This window comes from Drosophila subobscura, chromosome A (assembly GCF_008121235.1).
Source record: "Drosophila subobscura isolate 14011-0131.10 chromosome A, UCBerk_Dsub_1.0, whole genome shotgun sequence".
Taxonomy (NCBI): Eukaryota; Metazoa; Arthropoda; class Insecta; order Diptera; family Drosophilidae; genus Drosophila; species Drosophila subobscura.
Window position 1 is genome coordinate 16,690,793 of NC_048530.1, and position 19,628 is coordinate 16,710,420.

Genomic DNA, 19,628 nt, shown 5'->3' on the forward strand with positions numbered 1-19,628 from the left:
GCCAAGGGGGTTCATAGTACAAGCGCAGCAGACGCCAGATCTCGCCAGATTTTTCTATATTCTATATATATATACCATAGGGCATACTCGTTTAGTCTTGATTGAAACATTGAAAGTAATCGAATGCAACAGCAATGGATCAAAGTTAGCTTTCGATATGCTCCTTGAATGTGCAAACATCCATGATAACTGAAGAACTTTTAGCTTGAAGAAACTATCTAGAAACTTTCTTTAAATGTACTTAAATGTACTACTCCAAACCTATGTCAGATCGATTGCAAAACGGTTGCCCAGTGAGTGATCCTCTGTGCTGGCTCTGCCTGTTCTGCTGTCAGTTCTCTCAGGGGCCCGTTACTCTTGTCGCTTGATTGTGGTGTATTTAGCATGGTATAAGTTTGTGGTTGATGTTTAGTTTCGAACAAACTTTCAGTAAGATTATTTATTTATGCTAGAAAACAAGTTAAGAGATAGAATTTAAGTATAATTATGGCAGAACTACCTTAAGAGGGCATTATTTGGTTATGGCGGAACCTAAAGATCTAAATATACGATATACTATATATGATGTATGCGGAAAGGCAAGCGATATAGCGATATAGCGGTGATATATTTTGATGCTCGTTATTGTCGGTAAAGTTGTGTGGTTCGTTCTCAAGGCAGCAGTTTGGTTCGTTGGGACAAGCTTCTCGTTGAAGCTCTCGTTTGGTTTGGTTTAGTTTGTGGCTATGTGGCGGATGGCACTTAGGATTAGCTTAGCATACAACTAGTTTAACAGGGGGGCCGGTGAAGCGTGGCGGTCACTCTGTGCGCTGCATTATCATTTCGATTTTATCACCGGCGGCGGCTATTAGCGGCACCGTCAGGCAGCAGTCAAAGTCCTGCGTCTTCATCTCGTTCACCTGAAACATTGGAGCATACAGAAAGTTGAGCTGTCCTGGAGTTAAGTCCGTGATTCAGAGTGTGTCCCACCTGCATGATGCGATCGAAGGGCTTCAGCTGGCCGCACATATCCGCGGGCCCACCGCTGCGTATGCGATTGATGAACACTCCCCGCTCGTACAGGCCATCGGAGACGGAGAAGCCATAGTCATCGTACACCTTGTCCTTGTACAGCGTCACATGGAAAATGCGCTGTTTGCCACTGCCACTGCCACTGCCACTGCCACTGCCACTGCCACTGCCACACCCATTGGCACTGCCATTCGTGCTGCCATTCGCACTGCCATTGGCACTGCCATTCAGGTTTCCGTTGCAGGTTGACTCCTTGCTGGGACTGCGCGGCCGTCGTTGCACCTTGGCGTAAATGGCCTGCGTCTGCGATGGCAGGTGGTGGCTGCCATTGGCCAGGTCTGCATGGCTGCGCAGTATCTTGAGGTCGACCAAGTCGCCCAGGTTCTGCAGCAGGCTGGTGGCATGCGACAGCGGCATGCCCTGCACCGAGTGCTCATCGATGGCCAGCAGCTGATCGCCCACATGTATCTGTCCGTTCTTATGGCCAATGCCACCTGGAAGACAATTATCAGAATGCTTCTCCTTGCTGCCAGCCTCAGACTTACCCTCCACGAGGCCACTGATGGTGATTGGCTTGGCGATATCCTCGCTGCCAGCCAGCGTAATGCCCAGCAGGCCACCCTTGGGCTCCAGGCGCACCGTGAAGATGATCTGGTGCAGGCTGCTGCCGCTGCTCTTGCTGCTCGAACTTGCCGCCGAGCCGTACACCTTGCTCTCCATGGGCGGCGGCAGAGCCGTGCAATCCACACTGCAGGAAAAAGGGAAGATTAAATATGGATAGACAGGGATGTGGATGCTGGGCGATGTGTGCCCACCTGGCATAGCGATTCAGCTCGTAGCCCGTGTACAGCTGCTCCTGCTGCTGCTCCTCCTCATCCTGCTCGTCCTCGTCCTCCTCCTCAGGCAGCTCGGTGGTCAAGCTCTGTGTATTCGCACCACCAAAGGAGCGGCTGAACGAGCCACCGCCCACATGCCGCATCTGCACCGACGACGAGGATTGATCCTCCAGCTGCTGCTGCTGCTGCTGCTGCTGCATGGGCAGGCGAAAGTACTCCGGCTGCGGTGTGCGCGACTTCAGGGAGATGCAGTCCGCGTATTTGCCAGCCGTCACATAGGCACTGCTGTACAGATCGTGCTCCGGCATGCCCGAGGGGCAGTTGCTGTAGATGGGACTGCTGGCCATGGGCAGGAAGTCGGGCAGCACCACCCGCTTGATGGTCAGCGTGGTGAAGTCAGCGGCGGTGCTGCTGGGACTCACTGGGGGACTGCTGCCCGACTGCTGCTGCTGCTGCTGCTGCTGCATCGGCTGTGAGTCCTTGAGCAGCGAATCAACATTAAAGTGCTGCACCGGATGCTGATCGACGGCCAGCAGTATGTCGCCCGCCCTCAGGGAGCCACTGCGATGGGCGGGACTGCCCATTTTGACATCAGAGATGACGAGGCCGCCGTGACTGGAGCCGCTAACGCTCAGCCCCAGCCCACATTTGCCCGCGCGCAGCAGCTTCACATTGAACACGCCGCTGGATGGCACCACAGCGTCGGGCATATCGAACTCGATCTCCAGCTCCAGCCAATTGGCCGGTGCACCATTCATGGTGCTAATGTTCCCATTGGAGCCGTTGCCATTGCCATTTCCATGGCCATTTCCATGCCCATTCCCATTCCCATTTGAGGTGTGACGCAGGGAGCCACCTTCCAGCAGCTGCCGCATGGCCATCGCATCCAGGCTGTACATTTTGTTAATGGCCACGATGCGATCGCCAATCTGAATGCAGCCACTGCGATCGGCCACGGAGTCGGCGAGTATTTGGCCAATGGTCATGGCACCGCCGGCATCCCCGCCCCCGCCCCCGGCAAGGACAATGCCGGCACCCTGGCTGCAATCGAGCAGCACGGGAAAGCTCTCGGCGCGGCACAGGCCCAAGCTGCTGCTGGCATGGCCCTGTCCTGCTCCTCCTCCTCCTGCTGCCACAGCCATTGGCAGTCCCTCCAGCGGCAGAGAGCTCTTGCGGGCAAAACGCTGACGCTGCCTGCCCGTCGTTGCGGACGCGGATGTGGACTTGCGCGACTCCAGAGTGCTGAAGCTGTACTTTGGACTACCCAGCGCCGTGTGACCTGCAAAAGAGATTCAAATTAGAGCTGCAAATAGAAGGGAACTCCACGAAAAAGCTCTTAAATAACCCTGAGCTGATCCACAGCTCAGTGCCTGCCCCCACAGCTGCTGCTGTGCGTCCTCCCAGCACTTGAGGAATTTATGGGGCCACACGATCCACTTCCACTTTGATTCCATTTTCAGTCGATCGACTGTTGGGGGGGAGGAATGACAGAACATATCTCACTCTCTGTCTCGTCTTTGCGTGTGCTTGCTCAACAAATTAACGAACGAAAAACATAGAGAAGCCAATTGATTGGGCCCCAACGAGGGTGGATTGAACAGCAGCTGAGGCAGAAGCAGCAACAAGACGATCCCAGGCAATCGGGCAGCCGAGGGGCGCTGCTACATGACGCGGCACAGTGCAAAATATCATCCAAATACGAGTAGAAGTCGCCCGCTATAGATTCCACGCATTCTCAGCAGCTTCCTTCTCTCTAGCAACTCCTCTAGAAACCCCAACACTTTGACCTCCCTCCGTCTGTCCGCCTGCCTGTCTGCCTGTCCGTCTGCCTGTCCGTCTGTCTATTGTTTCAACTGTGTTCAGCCAGCGACAATCGAACGACTCTGTTCATTAGCCGTGACGCCCACGCCAGACCTTCGTCGCGTCGCGTCGCGTCGCTTGGGAGCCTGCCGCCTCTGTCGCTGATCGCTTCAAGTCGATAGCCAAATGGGAAAAAGTGGATCGCTTGGATTGCATTTGGGAGAGACTCACCGCGTCGGGCCAGAGCGTGAGCGGGCATGATCTGCATTTGCGTGTAGCCCCGTCCTGTGCTGGTGTCCAATATGGTCATCACCTCATCGGGACTGTAGGCCGAATGCTCGATCATGGTGTCGTCGATGGAGAGCACCTGATCGCCAACGGATAAGGCGCCGCATCTGGAACACAAAAGCCACCAAAAGTGTTTCATTTGAGATTCAAAGAGACCGAAATGAACACAGAGACTGAGACACAGATGACATCATTCCCATGGCCTCATGGCTTACCGATCGGCAATGCTGGCGGGCAGTATGCTCGCTATGTAGACACCCGGTTGGGTGACCACCAACACCATGTCCTCAAGCTTCTCTCCACCGCTGGAGGGGGTGCTCGAGCCAGAGCCGGAGACGGAGTTGGATCCTGCCGCTGCCATGGCTGCTGTGTAGTTGCAGAGCACAAGGCCCAGCTTGTCGTTCATGGGACGCTCGATCTCGATGAGCAGGGGGCCCATGGAGAACTCGACGCTCTGCACAACGGACACGTCATATTCGATGGTCAGATTTGTGTAGCCGCCGGACACATGAACGCCGCCGCACTTGATGATCTGCTGCGCCTCCGCCAGGGTCTTGCCAATCAGCGAGATCTGAAATGGGTGGAAATGGGTGTCAACAGGAGCTCAGGGATCATCGGGGATCTCATACTCACATTATCCACTCGAAGCAAGCGATCGCCGGGCTTGATGCGTCCCGTTTTGTAGACAGGACCGTGGGGACGGACATGGGTCACAATCAGCGGATAATCGGCACCGCCGCGCAGCGTCAGACCCAGGCAGCCGCTCTCCCGCTCGACGGTGATCTGCGCCAGCTTTGAGGACACACAGAGACTGTTCTGTGAAACTGCTGCAGCCACAACAGAGGAAGATAAACACAGACAGAGGGATAGAGAATATCAGACATTGGTTTCGTTTCCAGCTACTTACTGTATTCGGGCAGCGAGTACTCAATCTCAACGATGGCAGGAGCTCCGCCTCCGCTGGCATCGGCACAGAGCATATTCATCACCTTTTGATTGCTCAGGCCAATGGTGGAGATGCCATCGATCTGGTGCAGGCGGTCGCCGGGTGCCAGAAAGTCCGCCGCATGCCCCACCGGATTGAGGGCACCCACAACGGGCGGATACGAAAGATCGCTACGTTCTGAAGGTAAAGAGAGAGAGAGACGGAGAGAACTTAGCAAAACCCAATTCCAAGCTCCAAATAGTTTTGGGCACAAAAGTTCCCATAAGCGAAAGGATACACAATTGCCTTTGACTTATGGATATTCAGCTGGAAGCTGGAAGCTGGACGCTGGAAACTCATGTTCTTCCATTGATTTGGAGCTGGCTTTTCTCTAGTTCCGCCGATCGACCAGACAGAATGGGTACCGGAATCATTTGATTTGAATGCGGAACGCGTCGTCGTCGTCGTCGTCGCCTCTCAGTCGATAATGTCTGCTCTGCTCCGTCTGTATGTCTGCGGGTCTGTGTCTGCTGTTGTCGCTGCCAAAATAAATCATCGTTCCAATCTACATAGAAAAATCCCCAGCCGCAGTCCCAGCCCCAGCCCCAGCCCCAGTCGCACCCCCCAGCGACAGCCAGTCGCTGGCCAGACATAATATATATATGAATAAATATATACAGATGGTTTGTGTGATTTTTCGTTCGATTCTGAATCACAGAGAATATAAAGTCCAACAAAATTTCAGATTTTTGTCGTTTTTTGACTAATCTTCTCTGGCATTTGGTTGGGGGAGGCAAAGGAAATGCAAATGGGATTGGGATTGGGATTTGGGGGCAAGGGTCGCTGCTGCGGTCTGGGGGCTTAACCTTAGCATCGCGGGGGAGTTGTAGTCTGACGTAAGCGGCAGGCATCTTCGGTTGCTGCTGCTGCTGCCACTGCCACTGCCACTGTGCCTCTGCAACACGTTTCTCATAAAGCGGCGCAGCCGGATGGTTAGTGTTTTCTTTTTTTCATAGTTTTCCTTCTCATTTTCTTTAGTTATATTTTTCCTTTATTTGTTGTTTCTTTTTTTGGCAATCTGCCACTTTTGCTCTCATTGCGACTGGCCCCAAACCCAGTGTCCGGCGTTGTATTATTTTTTACTCAATTTCTTTATTTACGAGTTTGTTATTTCGATTCACTCGCGCTTCGTCTGGCTGTCCGTCTGCCTAGATTTCTGCCTTTTTTCTCTGTCTGTCTGTCTGTCTGTCTGTCTGTCTGCTGACGAGTCGTTGACAGAGCCACAGAGGCGGAAATCCAAAAATCATGCCAGAGCTACGAGATTGTAGCAACTAGTAAGCATCTCCCCTGTGCGGGGGCAAATCGTGGCCCTGCGATCTATTCGCTTATGGGAACTCGTTGTACTGCCTGCGTCTGCTCGCTCCCAAGGCGATCAACCCACCCCCAGCCGTCTGCCGTTGATCCAATTAGTGTCCCTCTCCATTGATATACAAAAATCTTGTTTCAATTTCGAGTTCTGTCTGTCATAATCTGTGGACCCGCATAAATTATGTGCGCTTTGAGTCAATCAATTGATTCGATTGATGCAGCAATTATCGGATTACTGGATTGCCGATTGATGCTGACAGACCCCGCCAGCTCACCCCTTCCCGTTGGGACAATTACATACATATGATAGAAGGGGGGGGAGAACTTACCTGCAAATGTGATGGCCAGATGGAGGGCATTGCGTGGCAGCGTGATGGTGGCATAGGTGGTGCCACGCTCCGGTGCCAGTCCCGAGTCCTCAGACTGTGCGGGGCTCATGGCGCGATCAACTGCAACAGAGAGTGAGAGAGAGGGAGAGAAAAACATCAAAGGTGCTGGCAAAGCTGGACGGTCGGTCGGTCGGTCGGTCGTTCGGTCATTCTTCGACTTCTTTTTTGTTTTTCGCGCAGCTGCAAATCCTAATTTATTCTGCCACACCAAAGAAGGGAGCACGCCCGCAGATCAAAAGAACAGACAACCCCCTGTGGCAGCACTCTGAGGCATAGAAACACTCATCAGTGTTCGAGGAATCCACCAAAAATACAATTCCAATACAAAATCAACCTTCAGCGTCGCCAAAAGTCTCAATTAAAATTCCAGCCACAAGCAGCCAATCGAGGCAACGGACACACAGCCACAGCCACAGCTACAGCTACAGCTGCAGAGATACAGACACAAAACAGAAGTCAATTAATCTTTTATGATTCGTTCTCCTCCTTCCTACAAAATGCCAGATGATGGCCCAAACAGCGACAGCGATCACTCTGGGCAATCGCATCGATGTGATGGCCAAATGGCACAGCTTTTGCAACGCCAAAGATCTGTACTTGAGGCACTCAAGGCCCCCCCAAATGGGCCTCACAAACGCAATCAAAAGCAATGTAAAGGAAGAGAATCGAGAGCGATGGATCGCAACTAACTAAAGGCAGCGCTTGGACTAAGAACATTCCTTGTTGTCACAACTTATCCAAGCATCAACTTTATGTTCCCATCAAATTCAAAATAGGAACAATAGGAACAGTTCCATTTGCCGCTTTTCATCGGTGCCGGTCCATTTCTGGTTTTTTTTGCTCTTCAGTTCTCTGGAAAGTTCCGCAAATTCTCTATAAAAACAGAAGATTAAAGTGTTGGAAATCGGAAAACTTAAATTCTCTCACCAGAGGATCCTTTGTTGATCCTTCTGCAGACGTTTTTTTGCCACAATAAATTCCTATTCGTTTACAGAATTTATTGACAATTTTTCTTGTTCTTCTTCTGCATGCAAATTGGGAACATTTTTCGCGGTGTAACTGAGGTTCTCGTGGAGCCCAATTATGGGTGAAATAAACCATCGTCAGAGTCCCTCAATGCCCCTCCCTCGCTGTGCCTCTCCACAGCTTTGCATGTTGCAACATTTGGACCATGCGGCGTATACGCGATCTGCTACAATTACGGCGTACATCAGCCACCATCATCCGCCCTGCGTGTGCCCCAGCCCGCTCCGACCACGATGCCCACAATCGTGTGCGTAACGGATACACACGGACACACGTTGCCACAACTTTTGACGCAAGAGGCAAGCGGCAAGAGGCAAGCGGCAAGAGGCAAGCGGATAGCGGCGACCGCTACGGACGCGGACGCGGACGCGACTTTTATTTTCGAACGCTTCAATGGCGCATAAAGTTTTTCTTAATGCGACCGCCGCCGCCCGACTACGAGCCAGCAGAAGCAACAACAATAATTAGGGAAAAAGCCAAAAAAAAACGGAAAACAAAATGAAAATTAAAATGAAAACGAAAACGAAAACGAAAACGAAAACGAGAAGAAACAACAAAATGGAAAAACGAACATCGGGCGCCGCTCTGAAAATCTGCCTAAAAAAGTGCAAGCAAGACACACAAAGGCAAGGCCGCCGCGTAGATGCTCTTCCCCCTGCCTTCGAGGCTGAATTAAAGTTGAGGAAAACCCAAGCTACAAATTGCGCAATTATTTTCTTTTGATTTGTAAAACGTTTGAATCCACATCGGGCTGAATATTTTCCAATACTTTGTTGTTTCGATAGACCCAATTTCTGTTAGCGTATTTAGCGTTTCGCTTCATTTGTCTGGCACACACACACACACACACACACACACAGCACACGCACTCAGTCGTCTCTCCCCACCCTGGCGCTCTCTTCGCTCCCCACTCTGTAATTTATTTTCATTTAATTTGTTTTCTTCGGCTTCGGAATCGCTTTTTTCCACCAAAAGGTGTGCCAATTTGGGGTTCAGTTGCACCTTTGGCTATATCTGCACACACACACACACATACACCTCTTCTTGCAACACTTTTTGATTCGCATTTCGCCTTTGAAGTGATGTTCACATTTTTTTTTGCTTTTTTTTTGCTGTTATTTTCTTTTGGATGCGCTTTTCTGCTATTTTTATAATGGACGCTTTTCATTTTGATTTCCACAGAGGCCGGCCAGTAGTTTTTCTGTTTTGTTGTTGTTTTTTTTTGCCGGCGAACGGAAATTATATGTACGATTCGGTTCAGTTTTTTGTTTCTTTTTTGCCTAAATAAATGTTATCAAAAATGAAAACCGAACAGAACAAATTTCGCTTCGTCTGAGAGAGATGGATGAACAAAGAAGGAGAGAGAGAGAGAGAGAGTGCCAAGGGGGGAACAAATGAAAACGAGCCAAGCGCTAAATGAATTTGAAAAGAGAGCCCATAAAATAGCCAACTAATGCGATGGAGTGCGTATGGATTTATGAAATATACAAATACAAATCAAAAATATATATAGACGAGTTGATTTCCAAACTGATTTACGTGTTCCCTGCCCTCGCCTTCGCCTTCGCCTCCGCTCCGTAACCCATCAGGCTGCAAATCGGAACTAATTCCGGTCTCAGAGACCGGACTCCTCTCCGACTGTTGGCAAGGCAAGGGACTAATAAAGGTAAAACACCCCACGAACATTCCCGCTTAAATCTGTTTTTAATTAGCGTTCAAACAAAATAATTAAAGCAAATAAGCTGCGCCCTTGTCACACAGGGAAGTCCCAGAATTCTGCAAGACATAAGCAATTGCCAGCTAATTCGCAGTGCCATTCAGAGTTCCGTTTTGTTGGAAGTGAATGGGATTTGAAAGATCCGTTTTCCATTTCCATATCCATATCCCATATCCGTGGGGCAGTTAAGACTATTTTTGCCGCTTCTATTCGCTTTTATGGCCCACTCGAAGGCGGATGACGATGTCGCCGTGGAAGTTGCGGGCGAAATTTATCGGCGACAGTTGTCGGCTGGCAGCGGAAATTGCGCTCAGCCGCAACGAAGGCAAGTGGCAAGAGGCAAGAGGCAAGAGGCAGGCGGCTAAATGCTCGATGGGTGTGGGAGCTGAAGGCACTCGCAACTTCCTCAAAACTCATCCTGACAATTAGACAGATCACAGATCACACAGATCTTGCTTACTCTGCCAATCAGAGCATGGATAGGGCACCGTCTTCCATTTTCCATTTAAATTTGCCATCTGGGGATCAAGTGCCGCTCTCCGAGACATCGCTGGGGGTCGCATTCCTCACTCTGTTCTCGCTGGATCTGTTCCTTGCTGTCTCCCCTGGAATGGTTCATTTGATGCAAGAAATTCCATGACGATTTGCCACATTTACGGACACAAAATAGACATCATTCAACGCAACAGCAAACGGAATCTGCTCAACGCGATCTCTTAATTATAAGGAGATTGTACGATCTGCAGATGAACGATGAACGATGAACGATGAAGGAATGAGGGAGCCAACATTCCTATACTCTGATTCAGAGTCTTCTTTTGCATCTTTGTTTTTGCGGAATGGGCCGTTCACTTGGGGTACATTTGTACAGCGGTGCTCGATCTTTGCTTTCCGCTTTGTATCCATGACAAGATCAATCCATTCAATTGAGATATAGGCCCTAGATCCATAGCTCCGATCTGGTCCGAATTGACAGGTGCTAGAAGATCCCATCCCAGACTTGACTGGGAGCCAATTGATGGACTGGTCGTGGCTCGATGGTTTGTGTGTGTAGCTGATTGATTGATTGACATGCCGCAATCTATTGGCAACTTGAGGCTTTGTTATTGCTTCCATTTGGCCTCGTCGCTCACTGGGGAAATATGTTCCAGTTGCACAGTAATAGCCTCCAGAATGTGGCAGGAGTGGAGTGGAAGTGAGTGGAGCTGCTGCCACTTGGGGGCACGTCATCCATGGTACCCCATGTATCCATTAACCTCAACGCAATGGACGTTGGACGGATGGCGTTGACTTATTAATGGACACACGTTGGGCGTGAAAATATGTCAACAATTTCCCAACAATATCTATTTAGCACAAGGCACACACACACACACACACACACAGAGAGACACACTCTTTTCCCTTTCGGTGCGGTACTGTACTCCACTTCTCGCTCTCCACGAAGCTCATGTGTTGAGAGAGGGAGAGGACAAGGAAAACCAATTATTGCAAATGAACTCGAGTGTGGTTCCGCGCAGAAAAATGTCAACATCTGATAAAGCCGCAACAAAGCGGAGCCTCTGGCTGTTGCAAGCCAAAGTGCAACAGCCGCAAGTTGCACCCAAAGGGCGAGGCGAGGCGAGGCGAGCCCAGACACGCACAACAGCGACGACTGTCAGCGATGGCCTGACGGCGTGGCACGCAAAGGATGGGAGGATCGTCATCGCATGGCCCTCAAGTTTGATATTCATTCAACATAAAAACCAAATGAGTAATCACCATCAGGGCTGCTGCATTAAAACGAACCAAAACAAATACATACAAAAAGAAAACTTGATCTGGGAAAATCTTACCTATCCTGCTATCCATTATAAATACGATAAACGAAAGACAAATCCTTCAATCTTGTATCTTAAGTCTTAAATCTCTTCTTTGGCTTCAGAAATATTGTTTACCATCCACTGAAATGAGCATTTTGGATCGATTTCTCTTCCGATTGGCTATATAAATATATGTTTTATTTCTGATTCTGTCTGCAGAAGCTACTTCAGCCCTGACAACACCACCGAGGCGTATGACTCTCCTCTCACACATCGTATGCTCCGTCGTGCCTCTGTCCTTTCTCCACAATGCCAAGAACACCCTTTCCTGCTTGTGAAGATATTTCAAGTCGCAAATTAAAGTCGCCTGATGGCATAATGGCGGCAGGAGCAGCAGCAGAGTGAAATTTTGCTAAATTCCAAAATTGATTTACGAGCTGCAGTTACCCTTTTTGCAGAGAGTTTCATGACTTTTCCCCATGAGGCAGCACACCCCACTGTGTGGGCACATTATGCCGATCGCTTATGGGAAATTTCTGCAGTGATGATGGGGCGGAATGATCGATCAGCTAGAGTATCCGAAGCTTCGGCCTCTTGATCTTTTTTTTTAAGCTGAAGGGGAGTCATAATTTTTTTGTAGAACATTTTCCGCAGCCGCTGGAAAAAATATATTTGACAATTTCACAGCCATATGCGATACGCCCCATTCCCTTCTATATATCTCTCTCTCTCACTTCTGTTTCCTCTTTCGACTGCGATCAGTAAGGGGGCAGAGATTTATGCCCCAAAATGTTAATTGCCCATAACCAATCCAGGGCCGCAGCAACGGGGCACGAACGGGAAGCAGCAGTCGCAGCGCCTCCCTGGTCTCTGATAAAAAGGTTCGCTTCGGTTCAGATCTCTGTACGGTGGGATATCTTTATTGAATTTTACCGTTCACTAAATGAAAGGCGTTCTCTCTCGCGCTCTCAGCTGCTGATAACTGTTTTTGTTTGGGGTGTGAGACTGTTTGTCAAGAGCCCGAGAGATCTCATTCGATTTTGTCGGGGAGGATGCACACAAATTTGTGCGACTCATCGACACTTGAAGTCTCATTTAGTGCGGGACTGAGGACATATTGAGAGTGCAATCAAGTGTGTGGCTGGGGGCTGCCAGCATAATGAGATTGTGATAGATCTCATAGATGAGATGCCCGATGTGATGGATGGTATTTATGTACATATGTAAGCAAGTGCCAAAGCTCTGAGCAACCCTTGAGTGGAATGAACTTCCAATTAAGTGAACAGCATCATAATCAGGGAGAAAGGGAAAGATGCAGCCCCAGGCCAAGCACCCATCAGAGACCCCAGAGTATATCAGATCGAATGGAAGACAGAAGGCGGGTTTTTTTCGTGGTTTCTGTATGGTTATTCTTGATAAGAATTAATAGGCGGAGTTCTGTTTATCAACATATTGCCCACCAATCTACCAAAAATGCATCATTACAGTCGTAATGAAGAAAAGAAGTTCCCAGGCGGCTCAGTGGGTAATGGGTAACTCATTGCCGAGCTGCTCGACTATGGCCAAATCTCTGAGTAACTTTCATTGCGGCTGCTGCTTGATCAGTGGCTATACATAAGCAGGAATATGCTCGATGGATGCACATATGTACATCTGTATGTAACTGTAACCAAAAATTCGCTGCATTCATAATTAACACGTGCACTGCAGAGAGAGATAGATCGAGAGAGGGGAGGCGGGGGAATGAGAGAATCGCGACAGTGCGGCTGCTGTTGCTGTTGCTGTTGCTGCTTGCCATGCCGAGTGGTGTTGTTGTAGCATATGAGAAAGGGGTGCAGACAGACAACAAATAATTATTGCGACTTATGCAGGCCAGAGAGTGGGAGAGAGCTGAGCAGGAGGAGGGTAGAAGTGTGCAGCGCGGATGGATGGCGTGCGCATGAAGAGAGTCGAGAGGCGGCGGTGGTCGGGGGAATCTGTCTCTTCTACAAATTAATCCAAACGGTAGACGACGACAAAAGAGTCGCTGCGACACAGCAACAACTAAACAACAAATCCAAAAATGATGCTTTGAGCCTTTGCATACCCTTGAATATCCTTGACTCCAGGTAAGGCTACTACTACATCTTAAGAGTATTCTCTTGGTTTTATGTACATAAGTACATATGTATATATTCATCAACTAATAATTGATACTAAACTGAAATTGGAAATGCTTGATTGAATTGATCATGGGATCGCAGAAGCTTCTTTTTATGTGTGTGCTCTGAGAATCTAACCCAATCATAATACCCTCATCCAGGGTATTCACAGAGCAACAAATTACATTAAACGTGTGCTCAGGGCTCCATGAATTTTGTTTTTCTTTTTTTTTTTTTGCTATTTTTAGACAGCGTTGCCGCCGCAGCAGCAGAACCGTTAAAATTGTGACATTTTCTCCACCATCTCCTCCTACTTCTGCTCTTTCTTCTGCACACATATTTGTGGGGTGTGTGTGTGTATATTTCTGACTGCAGGAGGATGAGTGGATGATTGTGGATTGTGGATTGTGGATAATGTGGCTGGCAGTATTACAAAGGGAGGCGTCTGTTCTACGACTGCAACGGCAACGGCGACTGCAATATGAATGTATTTTCAATTCTAAATAGATTGCACACTCTCTCTCTCCCCATCTCTCCCCCACTCGCTTTTCCACCACTACTCTTGGACTCTTTCTCACAAAGTGTGTGTCTGCATGTTTGTTTCGTGTTTATGTTTGCTGCTGAGTGACGTCGCCGTCGTTGTTGTTGTGGCAGATTTCGCGCAGCATCGAAAAGTAAAGAGTAAACAGAGCCCCACAAACTCTGGCAACACCCCGACAGCGGCAAAGTAAAATGGCATGGGCAGGGGGCAGCCGGCAATCCAAGTGGCACCAAAATGTTTGCAACACGCCATTCAAGCAGCTAAAACAACTACAAAAACAAAAGAGAGCCACAAACCATGGGACCAAGTGGCCATAAAACCTAAATTGGTTCTGGTTCTGGAAACACACACACAAAAGACATAAATAAATAAAAACTAAAATAACTTCAAAAGAGTCCTACGATCCTGACTGCAAGAAATAGCCAAAGCAGGCAATCATACGAAAAATCTTAGAAAAATATTTGTCAAAATTACTTGAAAATATTACATTTTCTCTTGAAGATAGAAATTTTCCGTTAAAGTTTTTTTTATTTAAGATCACACAAAAAGTGCATATTTAAATAGATATTTGTGTACATATTTCTGAAAGTATAGAAATCTTGGTTAATATTTGTAGAATATATTCAAAATTCAGTATACCACTGGAACTCTCACGATTCCAGGAATATAAGGAAAAGAATTGCATATTGATTTATCTCATTCTTTTCTATTTCGATACATCCACTTCCTCCACCCGACTCTAAAATCAGACCCAGAGAAAGTTCAGCGGAAGTGCAGTGAACTTTTTGTCCCTGCTTTTTTAACGGAACTTTATATACGTTATCAGCCGGCAACAGCTGCCACTACTCCCAATCCCTGCAGCAACTTCAACACCCAACCCCCCGAGCTCCAGCCAAACGATTGTTGTGATCTATTGTGTGTCCCTACATGGCCCACTGTGCACACAAACGGCATTTGCCTGCTGCTCTGCCTGCCTAGCACTGCGCTTTGTTTGTGCTTTCTTCTTCTTCTTTCCTACGCTTTCCCGTTTCTGGGAGTAGCGCGCTGCTCTGCCCGCAGTCGCTCTTTCCTCTGCCGACGCTACTGCGCCTTGCGCTTTGTGTTTGTGTATTCCCTTTCGCCCTATGTTGATTCTGCTGCCGCTCAGCTGGTGCTGTTCTGTATGCAGAACAGTTGCATTTGTCGCACATTTGCGTTTCCGTTTGATTTGGCTGCTTTATGATAGAGGGGGCAGCAATTGGATTTTCACGCCCCAAAAACAAAAGAAATTCTGGAGCGTGGTACTTCCCCATCCCCAGCCACAGCCACAACCCATTCTTCATAAACAACACCAACTGTTGGTGGCCGAAAGGGAGGCAGAGGAATCACGCCTGCCCCTGCCCTCCCCTCTTTTGGTTTTAATTGCGTCAAATTGTTGAGTTCTCTCGCTATTCTCTCTTTGCTTAGAGTCTCCTTGCCTTTCGACCGACGTCTATCGCTTTCACAATGCATTGCTTTGTTTACACTCAATGGCCGAAATGTGGCGAAAAATAAACACACACACACATATTCCCTCTCTTCTACACACAAAAGTGTTCGATTGCCCAAAAATGAGTGGAATGGAGTGGTTGTACTGCAGGAGGAGGAGGGGTGGAGAGGGAGGCTGTCGTGACAATGGAATCTCAACAATTTCGTTCTATCTCCGTGTGTTTCTCTGTCTGTTTTTCTCGCTCTATCTCTCTGCGCTTGGCAAACAAATTTGAATGTGTATTGCTCTCATTTTCGCTTGCTATACCATTTCCCCCTTTTGTGATCCACAGAAATCGTAATTCCCTTCACACTTACCCACACATGTGTACCCAATTCCTGGATATGGAAGTACTATTATGGAAATCCCTGGATGAGCGGTTTTTATTGTTGCTACTTGGTGAGAGAGTAGGGGATAAGAGCAGCCACAAGCACTCCAATTCTCGAGAGAGCGAAATAAAGCCATCAGCAGTGATGGAAAGTGTCACCAAATGATTTCCAGACTTGGAGCAGTCGTCTACAGGGGAATGGTAGAAGCAAGAACGGGTGGGAGAAAGCAAGAGAAAAGGAAGGAATGAAGAAAAACAAGAGAGGGAATTACACCGGCGAGGAAGATATTTCATCTTCATGCAGGAGTAGCAGCGGAAGAAGAGCAAGGTCACCGGATATTGAAAAAAGAGACATAGGAAACAGAGGGAGGCAGTAGCCGAATCAAAAGGATAATCAGAAAAAGGATGAGCAAGGCAAACCAGTGAAGAAAGAAAGAAAACCATCAAAGAGAACATTGTGAAATTTCAGTCAGCAATTCGAACTGGAACAGCAACAAGTACTACGAAATGTTCGATGGGACACAGGACACACTCAAGGGAAGACAGATAGAGCTTACTCAGAAACTATTTCAGTTTTAGACTATTTTTTATTGCCGTTTCCATCAATCGAATGTTCGAAAATGCAACTCGTAAATGTAAATACAGAAACGGAACAGGAACCAACCAAAAAGTAAGCGATAAACGGACCAACGAATTTTTCATTTCACATTTTTTAGTTCCTCATTTGATGTTTTCTAATTCTGTCGCTGTCATTGGCCATCTAATGACCATCTAAATTCCATAGATTTTATCGCATTATTTTATGAGATTGGTATTTATTGTAAATTGTTTCAATTTTAGTTTATCAGCGACTACAGGCAGTCAGAAGGATCAGTGTAGAATTTTGATCTAAAGATTTATCCCCTCGCTATCATTCAGAAATCTGCTTTCCGACGCTGATTGGGGGTGATGGTTGTTCTTTCTCCTAAACATTTCTACTATCAATCGCTCAGCCCCCTCCCCAACACTCGTAAACCCTTACTATCGATGTTGTCTTTACTCATTTTTTATGATGTACGAGGAGCATGTACGCGTATGTATCTCAAATGTTTTGTCGTTGATTTTATGAGCATTTAATGGCGAGCCAGCAACAAGAACAAGCCATAAAAAAGGAGAGTGGAGTGAAGTGTGTGGAGGGCGGGTGTGTTCTGCGGGGGGTAGGGGGTTGCCAGTGCGGTGGTGGCATTTCAGTGTCATCTGTTGGCCCTCTTCTATGCTTGCTTTTTGGCTCCAGCGCTGCGGCTTCTCTTTGGCTGCATTTTCGGTACAATGCACACACCTTTCGCTCAGGCCCAGGCCACACCATGTGTGTGTTTGTGTGTGTTTGCTCTTTGATTCCGGAATCAATCGCTTTGAGTGATTGTTGTTTCTGTATTTGCTGTTGTTGTTGGTGGAGTTGTTGTCTGTGTAAACAAGTGACATCTGGTCGTTGGCGTGCCCCTTTCCATGTCTCTCTCTCTCCCCCCAGCCATGGCGCTGACGCTGACAGCGGAGTTTGACGGATGAAGAGTGCAGTGCGCTACCGCCAATGCTTTGGGCTGGGATTTGTATCTAGCAATGCCTCCAATATGTACATATACACAGCAATGTACATACATATGTATGTTTATAGATAAAGTATTCTATATCTGATGGAAACAAATTAAATTGAAAGCTTAAAACTTTTACTTTTACATTGAATTTTTGCTTATTGTGGGTTTTTTGCTAGCCAAATTGTTCGACAAAATTCTTATTTACTGTAATATGTTTTTGACAGCAACAAAACTGCTGGATTGTAGATTTATCTAATACGTAGCGCTCTTCAGGCTTCATCTATTAGCTTCGTTTATATGCATCAAGCTTATACATATATTCAGCTTTCCTTTGGTTATATACTACATGTACATATATCTATACATACATACATATCTATGCCTGTATCTCTAGGTTTTCTTTGGCTTTGTGTCTATGCCTTTTCTTTTCTGTTTTCGTGGTACAATCAATCGCCAGTGTCTGGCGCCTTATCAACACAATCTGCAGCAGCAGCCGCAGCAGCATTCCGCGCAGGAATATGAAGACCAAAGCGCTGTGGTAGGGGTGTGGGTCAGGAGGAGGCAAGAGGCAGGAGTCGCGGGCAACAACAATGCGTAGCGCATCAGAAATATTTAATTAAATGCTTAATTGCGCCTGCCATGCCATAAATTCATCAAATGCAATTTAAGACCGCGCACACGACGCAGCCACACAGATACCCCCCGTACCCCACCAAAATATACACAGATACACTCTCGCTCGCATACACTGATACTTGTGTATCTTCTCTCTCTTGTGCAATTGCAACGTGAAGAGTGGCGATGCTTAAGCTGTTTTCTTGTGGGCCATAACTCTCTACTCCCCTTACCGATCCCTTTCGATGGCGGCTTTTTCTTGGATCTTTAATCCCTGGGAGATACAAAGACACATAGATCGGAGATGGTCAACCATTTCTACTGAGTCTTCTCTATATCCATCTCAAAGGAAGACAATGGAATGCTTTCTTTCTATCCATAAATTCGATTAATATTGGAAATCGATCGATCTGCCATTTCCTGCAACACTTTTCCCTCGAGTATCCGATCCGCTGGCAAATAAATCTTTTTGTGGGGGTCCTCAGATCAGATATATCACCGTCTCACAAAACAGTTGGAAAATGAGAATGAAAATGGAAACGGAAAGCGAGCAATTACTTTTAATTGAAACTGTCAAACAAGAAGCTTCTACACAGATACAGATACAAAGATACTTGAATACTTGGATACAACAACAAAAACAAAATGAAAAGAAGAAAAGCTAAAGACGAGCACTTTGAGGGCCGCCGCGGCCGTCCGTGCCCACCTTGAGCGGAAATGCGATAACCCTGAATGGGTGAGGAAGCGGGTGGCGGGGACGGGGACGGGGCCCCAGAAGGAAATCGGAAAATGGGAACGCACATGCTTGGAGGGAAAAAGATGTTCCATTCAAATAGGAAAATAGGAGGGGCAAGGCGGAAAATATAGAAATAGGAAATACTTACCGGATAACATGGGCGCCAATGCAATTCCGTTGCTCTCGGACTGCGGATGCTGCTGCAGTTGTTGCGGATGTGGATGTGGATGCGGATGATGATGATGATGGAGCTCCTGCTCCTGCTTGAGGGCCGAGGACTTGCCGGGCACGCAGCCCCCGATGGGCTTCTTTGATTTCCACAATTTCATTATTTTCTGATCAGTTCTGATCGGGACCAGTATTTGGGGTATTTAAATCTCTCTCTGTGGGATTTTCAGGTGCTCCCTAGGATGTCAGAATACCATCCAAGAACCGTCTGCCCTGGCAGAACCGAATCTGCACAAGATTCAAAAACATTTTCACACAAAAACCGTTGCAAAACAGCAAAAAAAAATGTAATGAAAAATTCAGAGCACACTCGAAATGGGCGACGGTGGTGGGACAGGCAGGGGAAAAGCGCGCGGTTCGATTTTTAATTCAATTTCAATTCAAATTTCGAAATTCCATTCGAGGCAGACGACAGAGACAGAACAGAACACACCGCGATGCGCGCACATTTTTGAATGGTCGAGGAACGAATGGAGGAGTCAGCAACAAAGCGAAAATGCGATCTTGCGCCAGCTCTCGCTCCCTCTCTCTCGCTATCTATTCGCAGCGCAGGCGCATGCTCTCTCTCTGAAGGTCTGTCTAAACGGGGCGGCAACAGCAGCCTGGCAACGCACAGTGACGAGGTGGTTCAGATATGTATTTGGACTCTGCTGCAACGAAACTAAGCAACACACATCATGCATTCAAAATCAAAATCAACTTCCATATTTGAATGAAATCATTGTCAGTGCTTCCTACAGAGTGCTGCTTGCCAAGCGATACAAATGCTGTCTGCAGCCAGTCCGTTTAGACAAGCCTT

The 19,628-nt window shown here is 47.6% G+C and overlaps 1 protein-coding gene across 4 annotated transcripts; it reads right to left on the reverse strand.

Annotated features, from left to right (window-relative positions):
• Nucleotides 1–407: 407 nt before the first annotated feature.
• On the reverse strand, nucleotides 408–19,299 carry LOC117889640 (glutamate receptor-interacting protein 1). Of its 4 annotated transcripts, none has more exons than XM_034794098.1 (12): nucleotides 18,750–19,298; nucleotides 6,558–6,677; nucleotides 4,843–5,058; nucleotides 4,569–4,762; nucleotides 4,151–4,506; nucleotides 3,879–4,042; nucleotides 2,669–3,126; nucleotides 1,827–2,638; nucleotides 1,557–1,759; nucleotides 1,185–1,505; nucleotides 970–1,154; nucleotides 408–899 (listed from the first exon to the last, which is right to left on the reverse strand). In XM_034794098.1, the coding sequence occupies exons 1-12, from the start codon at nucleotides 18,928–18,930 to the stop codon at nucleotides 798–800; spliced, it is 3,312 nt and encodes a 1,103-aa protein (XP_034649989.1). In that variant the 5' UTR covers nucleotides 18,931–19,298; the 3' UTR covers nucleotides 408–797. The 4 variants fall into 4 exon arrangements, with proteins under 4 accessions (XP_034649989.1, XP_034649991.1, XP_034649993.1 ...); XM_034794100.1 differs by having other exon boundaries at nucleotides 4,569–4,759; nucleotides 18,750–18,930; XM_034794102.1 differs by lacking the exons at nucleotides 1,185–1,505; nucleotides 1,557–1,759; nucleotides 1,827–2,638 and having other exon boundaries at nucleotides 970–1,149; nucleotides 2,657–3,126; nucleotides 18,750–19,299.
• Between the last annotated feature and the right edge of the window lie 329 nt (nucleotides 19,300–19,628).